The sequence below is a fragment of the Tachyglossus aculeatus genome, chromosome 1 (genome assembly GCF_015852505.1).
Source record: "Tachyglossus aculeatus isolate mTacAcu1 chromosome 1, mTacAcu1.pri, whole genome shotgun sequence".
Classification (NCBI taxonomy): domain Eukaryota; kingdom Metazoa; phylum Chordata; class Mammalia; order Monotremata; family Tachyglossidae; genus Tachyglossus; species Tachyglossus aculeatus.
The window spans coordinates 28,690,034-28,702,176 of record NC_052066.1 but is presented as its reverse complement, the minus strand read 5'-3'; the positions used below and the strand labels follow the sequence as shown (position 1 = coordinate 28,702,176).

At 48.9% G+C, this 12,143-nt stretch overlaps 1 protein-coding gene across 1 annotated transcript in view; it reads right to left on the bottom strand.

The window, feature by feature from the left end:
• Nucleotides 1–1,893: 1,893 nt before the first annotated feature.
• The window catches only part of SLCO2A1 (solute carrier organic anion transporter family member 2A1), a 190,476-nt gene continuing 180,226 nt past the window's right edge, over nucleotides 1,894–12,143 (bottom strand). Inside the window, exons 13-14 of the mRNA XM_038746057.1 lie at nucleotides 10,334–10,457; nucleotides 1,894–2,316 (exon numbers count right to left, since the gene is read on the bottom strand). Coding sequence (XP_038601985.1) covers nucleotides 2,217–2,316; nucleotides 10,334–10,457 — 224 coding nt within the window. The 3' untranslated portion in view covers nucleotides 1,894–2,216. The remainder of the gene's footprint in view (nucleotides 2,317–10,333; nucleotides 10,458–12,143) is intronic.

Sequence of the window (12,143 nt, the reverse complement as noted above, 5' to 3'; positions counted from 1 at the left end):
CAGTTGCTGCTGCTCAAATAATAATAATAATAATAATAATAATAATAATAATAATAATAATAATAATAATATTTGTTAAGCACTTACTATGTTCTAAGCACTGGGGTAGACACAGGGTAATCAGGTTGTCCCACATGGGGCTCACAGTTTTAATCCCCATTTTACAGATGAGGTAACAGGCACAGAGAAGTTAATAATAATAAAAATAATAATAATAATAATAGTATTTGTTATGTGCTTATTATGTGCAAAGCACTGTTCTAAGCACTGGGGAGGTTACAAGGTGATCAGGTTGTCCCACGGGGGGCTCAAAGTTTTAATCTCCATTTTTCAGATGAGAGAACTGAGGCACAGAGAAGTTAAGTGATTTTCCCAAAGTCACACAGCTGACAGTTGGTGGAGCCAGAATTTGAACCCGTGACCTCTGACTCCAAAGCCCGGGCTCTTTCCACTGAGCCACGCTGGCTAGTCCAAGGTCACACAGCAGATAAGCAGATAAGAGAAGCAGCGTGGCTCAGTGGAAAGAGCATGGGCTATGGAGTCAGTGGTCACGGGTTCAAATCCTGGCTCCGCCAATTGTCAGATGGGTGACCATGGGCAAGTCACTTAACTTCTCTGGGCCTCAGTTACCTCATCTGTAAAATGGGGATTGACCGTGAGCCCCCCCCCCCCTCCAACCGTGGGACAACCTGATCATCTTGTATCTCCCCAGCGCTTAAAACAGTGCTTTGCACATGGTAAGAGCTTAATAAATACCACCATCATCAGATAAGTGGCTGAGACGGGATTCGAACTCTCGTCCTCCAACTCCCAAGCCTGTGTTCTTCTTCCAGGGCCCTTTGAGGGGCTGAGGTCTGGCCCCTCACCCCCAGACACCCGCGGGATTGAGGGACTTGGAAGATGGAGGGCTGGGGGAGCACTTTATATTTTCTAGATGAAACTCAAGTACAGAGATGCCGGGCAAGCTCCCTCCTGACGCCCTGCCACGTCCAGCTCCTCAGGCCCTCACAGCTACCCTCCCCTGACCCCTCCCTGGAAGAAGGAGGAGACAAAAGTTGTAAAATTGGTTTTAATAATTCCAAAGACGTTTGAAACCGGCGACAGTTCTAGAATTGAGTGAGCTCAGACCGGGCCCAGCCCCCCAGGTCCGCTCCAGAGCGAGGAGCAAGAAGCCCCAAAGGTCTCCGAAGCCGTTCCGGCCGAGGCCGCGCTGAGGCTTCTGCTCCCTGAAGGCCGGGAAATGGAAGTCCTGGACCTGTGGGGAAACTGAGCTGGTTCCAGGGAGCTGAAGGGCCTCCGGATTTCAGGGTGGTGAAGAGCTGAGTGTCAGGAGATTCTGGATCCTGACCGATGTAGAAGCCGAAGCCACAGTGGTTTTTTTCCCCCGTCCACCTCTCAAGCGCCCGCCAGGTTCTGAGGTACCAGAGAGCCGACTCAAGCGGGGAATCCATGCTCTCTTTGGTCTCGTTGGAAAAATGGCCTGTCCCATGATGTCCATCTGGGAATGTGCTGCTGGAGTTCGGGGCTCTGGTCCTCAGGGCCGGGATGCAGCTGGACCTGCCCAGATTCTCATCTTGGGGGGCCCAGTTTCTGTGGCTTTCCCATCTTGAGCTCAACGGGGAGAATGTCTTCCTCGTAGGCCTTGGATCAGGACAGACTTCGCTTCTGGCACTGAACCCTTTGGACCAGGAGGTTAATAATAATAACAATAATAATAATAAAAATAATAATAATAACAATTGTGGTATTTGTTAAGCGCTTACTATGTGCCAGGCACTGCACTAAGCGCTGGGGTGGATACAAGCAAATCCTGTTGGACACAGTCCCTGTCCCCCATGGGGCTCACAGTCTTAATCCCCATTTTGCAGATGAGGGAACTGGGGCACAGAGAAGTTAAGTGACTTGCCCAAGGTCACACAGCAGTCACGTGGGGGAGCCGAGATTAGAACCCAGGTTCCAGTGGGTCCGGTGCTCTCGCTCCTCCTCCGGAAGAAACCAGGGTAACCCTGGCCGCTGAGCTGCCCTCCAGAACGGAATGCCTCCGGGGATTCAGAGCTCTCCAGGAGGAGAGGAGGGCTGAGGGGCTGGGGAGAGGAGGGAAGAGGGGGGTTTCAACCTCTTAATAAAAAAACCTAAAGGAGAACTCTACATTTACATTAGTAAATACAGGAAGGGTGGGGGCTGGGGGAGGGAGTTTAGACCAGAGCTGCGGCCTTCTATTGCACATTGTATTCTTGGTTTTTCTTCACCCTCCAGCTGATGATGAGGAGCAGTAGCACCCCAAGGCCCTTGTAGCCCAGCTGCAGGCCCAGGTATCTGCAGGAAAGGAAACATTCATTCATGAATTTATCCATTCAACTGTATTTACCATGAGCTTTATTATTATTATTAAGTGCCGTCAAGTCGTTTCTGATTCATAGCGACTTCGTGGATATACTTTCTCCAGAATGTCCTGTCCTCTGCCATAATCCACAACATATTTGATGGTTCTTCCGTTATCGACATAATGGTCTCTATCCACTGCCATAAGCAGCAGCTGCCAGTCTGCTTCTTCCACGTTTTCCCTGGTCATATCCTAGCATTAGTGACTTCGCCAGACAATTAGTCTTCCCGATTACATGTCCAAAATATGCTAATCCAAGTCAATCAATCAATCAATCATATTTATTGAGTGCTTACTGTGTGCCGCACACTGTACTAAGTGCTTGGGAAGTACAAGTTGGCAACATATAGAGACAGTCCCTACCCTACAGTGGGCTCACAGTCTAGAAGGGGGAGACAGAGAACAAAACCAAACATACTAACAAAATAAAATAAATAGAATAGATATGTAGAAGTAAAATAAATAAATAGTCCAGTCATTTGGCCTTCCAAAGACCACTTTGGTTTAATTTGCTCTAAAATCCATTTGTGTGCAAAGCACTGTACTAAGTCCTTGGGAAAGTACTATAGAATTATAATATATAGTACTTCTATAGTTCTACAGTAATATAGAACAACAAGCTGGGGAGGGTAGGGACCAGACTCTATATGTTGCCAACTTGTACTTCCCAAGCGCTTAGTACAGAGCTCAAAAAATATGATTGAATGAATGAATGAATGGGTCCTGGCATAGGGACCACCCCGGCCCTTAGGACAACTGAGGTCCAGAAATTTATTTGAGCAGTGATAATAATAATAATAACAATAATTATGGCATTTGTTAAGCACTCACTGTGTGCCAGCTACTGTACTGAGTGCTGGGGTGGAGACAAGCAAATTGGGTTGGAGACAGTCCCTGTCCTACATAGGGCTTACAGTCTCAATCCCCATTTTACAGATGAGGTAACTGAGGCACAGAGAAGTGAAATGACTCGACCAAGGTCACAAAGCCAATGAGTGGCAGAGCAGGGATTAGAACCCAGCCCTTATAATTCCCAGCCCCATGCTCTATCCATTACACCATGCTGCTTCTCTGTAGAAGCGTGTTTGCTAATTCTGTTGCACTGTGCTCTCCCAAGCGCTTAGTACAATGCTCTGCCTATATTAAGTGCTCAATACATATGGTTGATTGATTGCTTGATTGAAGAACTACCCTGGGTACTAGGTAATCAATCAAGCATCCCCCAGCCCTCTTCACCACTCCCTATCACAGCTGAATTTTCTCCCTTGTTTAGTACCCACCCCCTGAGGAGTGTGACTATTTGTCTGGTCTTGCAACATGGCCTAGTGGCTAGTACACAGATCTGAGAGTCAAATACCTGGGTTCTTAATCCCAGCTCTGCCAATTGTTGCTGTGTGATCTTGGACAACTCACTGAACTTCTCTGTGCCCCAGTTATCTCATCTGTAGAATGGGGGTTCGATACCTGTCCTTCCCTCCTACTTAGACTGTGAGCCCTATGTGGGTTGGGGACTGTGTCAATCAATCAATCAATCAATCGTATTTATTGAGCGCTCACTGTGTGCAGAACACTGTACTAAGTGCTTGGGAAGTACAAGCTGGCAACATATAGAGACAGTCCCTACCCAACAGTGGGCTCACAGTCTAAAAGAGTGGGCTCACAGTCTAAAAGAGTCTTGCAACTACCCCACTGCTCTGTACAATGATTGGCACATACAGAGAACTTAACAAATACAATTACTATTATTGTATCGGATGGTTCTGTTTTCTGCTGGCCTATCCCCTGCCCGATAATAATAATACTAATAATAATGGCATTTATTAAGAGCTTACTATGTGCAAAGCATTGTTCTAAGTGCTGGGGAGTTTACAAGGTAATCAGGGTGTCCCACTGGGGGCTCACAGTCTTAATCCCCACTTTACAGATGAGGTAACTGAGGCCCAGAGAACGTGGCTCAGTGGAAAGAGCATGGGCTTTGGAGTCAGAGGTCATGGGTTCGAATCCCGCCTCCGCCACATGTCTGCTGTGTGACCTTGGACAAGTCACTTAACTTCTCGGAGCCTCAGTTACCTCATCTGTAAAATGGGGATGATGACTGTGAGCCCCACGCGGGACAAGCTGATCACCTTGTAACCCCCCCAGGGCTTAGAACAGTGCTTTGCACATAGTAAGCGCTTAACAAATGCTTATTATTGCCCAAAGTCACACAGCTGACAATTGGTGGAGATGGAATTTGAACCCATGACCTCTGACTCCAAAACCCGTGCTCCTTCCACTGAACCACGCTGCTTCTCTTCCGATATGGATTTAGCTCCGGACAAGTCAATGTCCCGTATTTTAATTGTAATCGTCCAGTCTCCCTCTGCTGCAATGACAGGTTTCATGACTCTGATGCAGTGCCTGGGTTCACAAGGCCCTAGAAAGGGACCCCCAGGGGCTCTGAAGAAAGTTGGGTAGGCCGGGGTTGGGGATCCCCAGGAGAAATGTTTTAGGTGTCCAAACTTGCCGTACTTCCTTATAGATGGCGGTTGTGATGACATCCTATGCCATACTCCGGTTAGGCAGAATTATCATGATGATGCCGACAAATTGCGTGTGATGTCATGTGTATCTCCTTATCTGGGCTCCACACCTCCGGGACCTCTTTCACCAGCTCCCCTCTCCTCCCACCTGAAGCTGGAAAAGTCTCCTTCTTTCCTTCCCCTCCAGCTTCTCTTATAATAATTATGGTATCTATTATTCGCCTACTATGTTCCAGGCACTGTGCTGAGCACTGGGGTGGACACAAACCAATCGGTTTGGACTCAGTCCCTTTCCCATGTGGGGCTCACAGTCTCAATCTCCATTTTACAGATGAGGTAACTGAGGCATAGAGAAGTGAAGCAACTTGCCCAAGGTCACACAGCAGAGAAGTGGCGGAGCTGAGGTTAGAACCCATGACAACAACAACTCTCTCCTCGACCCCCTCCAGTCTGGCTTCTGTCCCCTTCATTCCACGGAAACTGCGCTCTCAAAGGTCACCGATGACCTCCTGCTTGCCAAATCCAACGGCTCATACTCTGTCCTAATCCTCCTCGACCTCTCAGCTGCCTTTGACACTGTGGACCACCCCCTTCTCCTCAACACGTTATCTGACCTTGGCTTCACAGACTCCGTCCTCTCCTGGTTCTCCTCTTATCTCTCCGGTCGTTCTTTCTCAGTCTCTTTTGCAGGCTCCTCCTCCCCCTCCCATCCCCTTACTCTGGGGGTTCCCCAAGGTTCAGTGCTTGGTCCCCTTCTGTTCTCAATCTACACTCACTCCCTTGGTGACCTCATTCGCTCCCACGCCTTCAACTATCATCTCTACGCTGATGACACCCAGATCTACATCTCTGCCCCTGCTCTCTCCCCCTCCCTCCAGGCTCGCATCTCCTCCTGCCTTCAGGACATCTCCATCTGGATGTCCGCCCGCCACCTAAAGCTCAACATGTCGAAGACTGAGCTCCTTGTCTTCCCTCCCAAACCTTGTCCTCTCCCTGACTTTCCCATCTCTGTTGACGGCACTACCATCCTTCCCGTCTCACAAGCCCGCAACCTTGGTGTCATCCTCGACTCCGCTCTCTCATTCACCCCTCACATCCAAGCCGTCACCAAAACCTGCCGGTCTCAGCTCCGCAACATTGCCAAGATCCGCCCTTTCCTCTCCATCCAAACCGCTACCCTGCTAATTCAAGCTCTCATCCTATCCCGTCTGGACTACTGCACTAGCCTTCTCTCTGATCTCCCATCCTCGTGTGTCTCTCCACTTCAATCCATACTTCATGCTGCTGCCCGGATTATCTTTGTCCAGAAACGCTCTGGACATATTACTCCCCTCCTCAAAAACCTCCAATGGCTACCGATCAATCTGCGCATCAGGCAGAAATTCCTCACCCTGGGCTTCAAGGCTCTCCATCACCTCGCCCCCTCCTACCTCACCTCCCTTCTCTCCTTCTACTGCTCAACCCGCACCCTCCGCTCCTCCACCACTAATCTCCTCACTGTACCTCGCTCTCGCCTGTCCCGCCATCGACCCCCGGCCCACGTCATCCCCCGGGCCTGGAATGCCCTCCCTCTGCCCATCCGCCAAGCTAGCTCTCTTCCTCCCTTCAAGGCCCTGCCGAGAGCTCACCTCCTCCAGGAGGCCTTCCCAGACTGAGCCCCTTCTTTCCTCTCCCCCTCGTCCCCCTCTCCATCTCCCCGTCTTACCTCCTTCCCTTCCCCACAGCACCTGTATATATGTATATACGGTTGCACATATTTATTACCCTATTTATTTATTTATTTATTTATTTTACTTGTACATTTCTATCCTACTTATTTTATTTTGTTGGTATGTTTGGTTCTGTTCTCTGTCTCCCCCTTTAAGACTGTGAGCCCACTGTTGGGTAGGGACTGTCTCTATGTGATGCCAATTTGTACTTCCCAAGCGCTTAGTACAGTGCTCTGCACATAGTAAGCGCTCAATAAATACGATTGATTGATTGATTGATTGATGACCTTTTGACTCTCAGGCCTGTGCTCTGCCACTTTGACATAAAGGATGGGGAAATGTGCTGGGAATGGAGTAGGACTCTGCGGACTTCATTAATTCATTCAATCGCATTTATTGAGCGCTTACTGTGTGCAGAGCACTGTACTAAGCACTTGGGAAGTACAATTCGGCAACAGTCTAGAAGATGGAGACAGACAACACAACAAAATAAGTAGACAGGTGTCAATACCATCAGACTAAATAGAATTATCTACCCCAGTGCTTAGAACATTCATTCAATCGTATTTATTGAGCGTTTACTGTGTGCAGAGCACTGTATTAAGCACTTGGAAAGTGCTTACTAGGTGCCAAGCACTGTACTATGTGATGGGAGAGATTCATTCAATCACTTCATCCCCTCCGTCTCTGGCTAGCAGGAGCCCGGAGGTCCTGTGGGACCCAGTCTGGGCCTGTCCTGTGGCTTCCCCCCTCCTCCTCTCCCAGCCCCACAGCACTTATGACCCTATCTGTAATTTCTTTATTTCTATTTATGTCCATCCCCTCCTCTAGACTGTAAGCTCACTGTGGACAGGGAATGGGTCCATTTATCGTATTGTACTCTCCCAAGTGCTTAGCACAAGAGAAGCAGCGTGGCTCAGCGGAAAGAGCCCGGGCTTTGGAGTCAGAGGTCGTGGGTTCAAATCTCAGCTCTGCCAATTGTCAGCTGTGTGACTTTGGGCAAGTCACTTAACTTCTCTGGGCCTCAGTGTCCTCAACTGTAAAATGGGGATTAATGTGAGCCCCCTGTGGGACAACCTGATCACCTTGTAACCTCCCCAGCGCTTAGAACAGTGCTTGGCACATAGTAGGCACTTAATAAATGCCATTATTATTATTAATGCTCTGTACACACAGTAAGCACTCAATAAATACGATTGAAAGAATAATAATAATTATAGTATCTGTTAAAGCGCTTACTGCATGCTAGGCACTGGACTAAATGCTGGGGTGGATACAAGCAAATCGGGTTGGACCCAGTCTTTGTCCCACATGGGGCTCACGGTCTCAATCCCCCTTTTACAGATGAGGGAACTGAGGCCCAGAGAAGTGAAGTGACTTGCCCAGAGTCACATAGCAGACAAATGGTGGAGCTGAGATAATAATAATAATAATGATAGTATTTATTAATGGATGTCCGCCCTGGATGTCCGCCCGCCACCTAAAGCTCAACATGTCGAAGGCTGAGCTCCTTGTCTTCCCTCCCAAACCTTGTCCTCTCCCTGACTTTCCCATCTCTGTTGACGGCACTACCATCCTTCCCGTCTCACAAGCCCGCAACCTTGGTGTCATCCTCGACCCTGCTCTCTCATTCACCCCTCACATCCAAGCCGTCACCAAAACCTGCTGGTCTCAGCTCCGCAACATTGCCAAGATCCGCCCTTTCCTCTCCATCCAAACCGCTACCCTGCTAATTCAAGCTCTCATCCTATCCCGTCTGGACTACTGCACTAGCCTTCTCTCTGATCTCCCATCCTCGTGTCTCTCTCCACTTCAATCCATACTTCATGCTGCTGCCCGGATTATCTTTGTCCAGAAACGCTCTGGACATATTACTCCCCTCCTCAAAAATCTCCAGTGGCTACCAATCAATCTGCGCATCAGGCAGAAACTCCTCACCCTGGGCTTCAAGGCTGTCCATCCCCTCGCCCCCTCCTACCTCACCTCCCTTCTCTCCTTCCACAGCCCAGCCCGCACCCTCCGCTCCTCCACCGCTTATCTCCTCACCGTACCTCGTTCTCGCCTGTCCCGCCATCGACCCCCGGCCCACATCATCCCCCGGGCCTGGAATGCCCTCCCTCTGCCCATCCGCCAAGCTAGCTCTCTTCCTCCCTTCAAGGCCCTGCTGAGAGCTCACCTCCTCCAGGAGGCTTTCCCAGGCTGAGCCCCTTCCTTCCTCTCCCCCTCGTCCCCCTCTCCATCCCCCCCATCTTACCTCCTTCCCTTCCTCACTGCACCTGTATATATGTATATATGTTTATACATATTTATTACTCTATTTATTTATTTATTTATTTTACTTGTACATATCTATCCTATTTATTTTATTTTGTTAGTATGTTTGGTCTTGTTCTCTGTTTACCCCTTTCAGACTGTGAGCCCACTGTTGGGTAGGGACTGTCTCTATGTGATCCCAATTTGTACTTCCCAAGCGCTTAGTACAGTGCTCTGCACATAGTAAGCGCTCAATAAATACGATTGATTGATTGATTGATTGATTATTAAGCACTTACTATGTGCAAATCACTGTTCTAAGCACTGGGGAGGTTACAAGGTGATCAGGTTGTCCCACAGGGGGCTCACAGTTTTAATCCTCATTTTCCAGATGAGGTAACTGAGGCCCAGAGAAGTGAAGTGACTTGCCCAAAGTCACCCAGCTGACAAGTTGCGGAGCCAGGATTTGAACCCATGACCTCTGACTCCAAAGCCCGGGCTCTTTCCACTGAACCACGCTGCTTCTCTAATGAGATGAGAACGCATGACCTTTTGATTCCAAGGCCCGTGCTCTAGCCACCATGCCATGCTGTTCTCAATGAAAGTTGACCGCATGATGCCCTGCTGAAACATCTCTCTTTTTAGCCTGCAATGAAGGAGTGTGTTCCAGACCCACTGCTGGCACATTATTGGAGAAGCAGCGTGGCTCAGTGGAAAGAGCAGGGGCTTTGGAGTCAGAAGTCACGGGTTCAAATCCCCGCTCCTCCAACTGTCAGCTGTGTGACTTTGGGCAAGTCACTTCGCTTCTCTGGGCCTCAGTTCCCTCATCTGGAAAATGGGGATTAAATCTGTGAGCCCCCCGTGGGACAACCTGATCACCTTGTATCCTGGCACCTTGTCTAAGATCACACAGCAGGCAACTGGCAGATCTGGGATTAAGAACCTGGGTCTCCGACTCCTAGGTCTGTGCTCTATCCACTAGGCCACAGTTACCTCACCTGTAAAATGGGAATAAAGACTGAGCCCCACGTAGCACAGGGATTGTGTCTCATCCAATTTGCTCATATCCACCCCAGCACTTAGCACATGGTACATAAGCACTTAACAAATACCACTATTATTTTTATTGCTATTATTACTCAGAGTTGAGCTAAGCTTGAGTAGCAGAGAAAACTCTGCCCATCAACCACCACTCCCTACTAGTGCTAGAAGAGGTGCTGGTGGTAATAAACTTGTCTCTGACAGATCCTTATGAACACAACACAGACTCTGTGAAGTTTTTCTTCCACACTTTCCAACTGAGCGGACTCAGAATACACGGGCAGAAGGTTCACTCTCAGTGCCCTCTGACGTCGCTGCCCAAAGGATCTGGGAGCAGTGGGAAGCCCATTTCCACGATAGCTGGAAACACTAGGAGCGGTGTCTGGTGGGAAAGCCCCCGGACAGACGGACGGACGGAGCCTCACCTGTCCCGGAGGGAGTCACTGTCGTAGTAAGCACAGGCTCCCCGCTTCCCCCCGCAGTGCTGGTTCCAGCGGATGCATGTGGAGTCGATGATGAGACCATACAAGGAGGGAGAAGGCAGCCAGGCTGTTGACAGACCGGGAGAGAGGAGGCAAAAAACACAGCTGAAATATGGATCCCATGGGGAGGGCTTTGCATTCAGTCATTCAATAATAATAATACTAATTGTGGTATTTATTAAACACATCAAAGCATTCCACCACCTTGGCCCTCCTACCTCACCTTGTTTCTCTTATTCTACCACCCAGCCTGCACACTTGGCTCCACTAGTGCTAACCTCCTCACTGGGCCTCCATCTCACCTGTCTCGCCACCCACCCTTGACCCACGTCCTGCCTCTGGCCTGGAACGCCCTCCCTCCTCAAATCCCACAGACAATTACTCTCCCCTCTCTTCAAAGCCTTATTGAAGGCACATCTCCCCCAAGAGGTCTTCCCAGACTAAGATCCACTTTTCCTCATCTCCCACTCCCCTCTGCATTATGCTGACTTTCTCCCTTTGCTCTCCCCCCCTCCCAGCCCCACTGCACTTTTGTACATATCTTGTCATTTTATTTATTTGTATTGATGTATGTCACCCCACCCACCCCCCTCTCCGCCGCCCCCCAGACTTGAAGCTCATCTCAGGCAGGGAATGTGACTGTTCATTGTTGCAGTGTACTCTCCCAAGTGCTTAGAACAGTGCTCTGCACACAGTAAGAAATCAATAAATACAATTGAATGAAATGAATGAATTTGTGCCAGGCGCTGTACTGAGCGCTCGAGTGGATGAAAGCAAATCTTGTTGGACACAGTCCCTGTTCCACGAAAGGGCTCACGGTCTCAATCCCCATTTTACAGGTGAGGGAACTGAAGCCCACAGAAGTGAAGTGACTTGCCCATGCTCATACAGCAGACAAGTGGCAGATCCGGGATTAGAAGCCATGGTCTGTGGAAAGAGCCCGGGCTTTGGAGTCAGAGGTCATCGGTTCAAATCCCGGCTCAGCCAATTGTCTGCTGTGTGACTTTGGTCAAGTCCCTTAACTTCTCTGGGCCTCAGTTACCTCATCTGTAACAGGGGGTTGAAGACTGTGAGCCCCACGGGGGACAACCTGATCACCTTGTAACCTCCCCAGTGCTCAGAAGAGTGCTTTGCACATAGTAAGCGCTTGACAAATGCCATTATTATTATTAATAATCAATAATTTTGTTCCATAATTCGGTTGATTTTGTGTAGCTCGACAAACCCTCCCAAGCCTTCCAGATACTTTTAACAGCAGAAAACTCCCGGTTTTCGGAATTTACTGTAGGTGGCAAGTGCTGAATTAATTTACTTAACGTCAGCTTAGCTGGCTTTTAACTGGGACAAATATGGAAACTTTCAATCTCGGGGGGAGTCTAGTTGTGAATGAACATACCCGGAGAGTTGTGATGGAAACCTGGCCTCTACTTTTAATCACATGGAGCCTGTGGGAAGGAGGCTTTTACGATGTGTTGTTAACATTAGCCAGATTATCATACAGTTCGGTATTTTGGCCTAAAGAGGGACAAAGAACTGGAAGTAAATCTCAGGAAATGTGGCTTGATTCCTTCCTAACTTCCCAAATAAAACCATTCATTCCACTGTCTGAAGGGTGTTTCAGGGGTCTCCTTGTCCAATCCCCTGCCTGCCAAGGCTGACCTCATCCCTCCCAAGTCAGTAGAAATCTAGTCCTTACTCAGAGATCTCTAGGGCTTGGGATTCCTCAGTCCCTTAGGGTAAGAGATGAGATAAG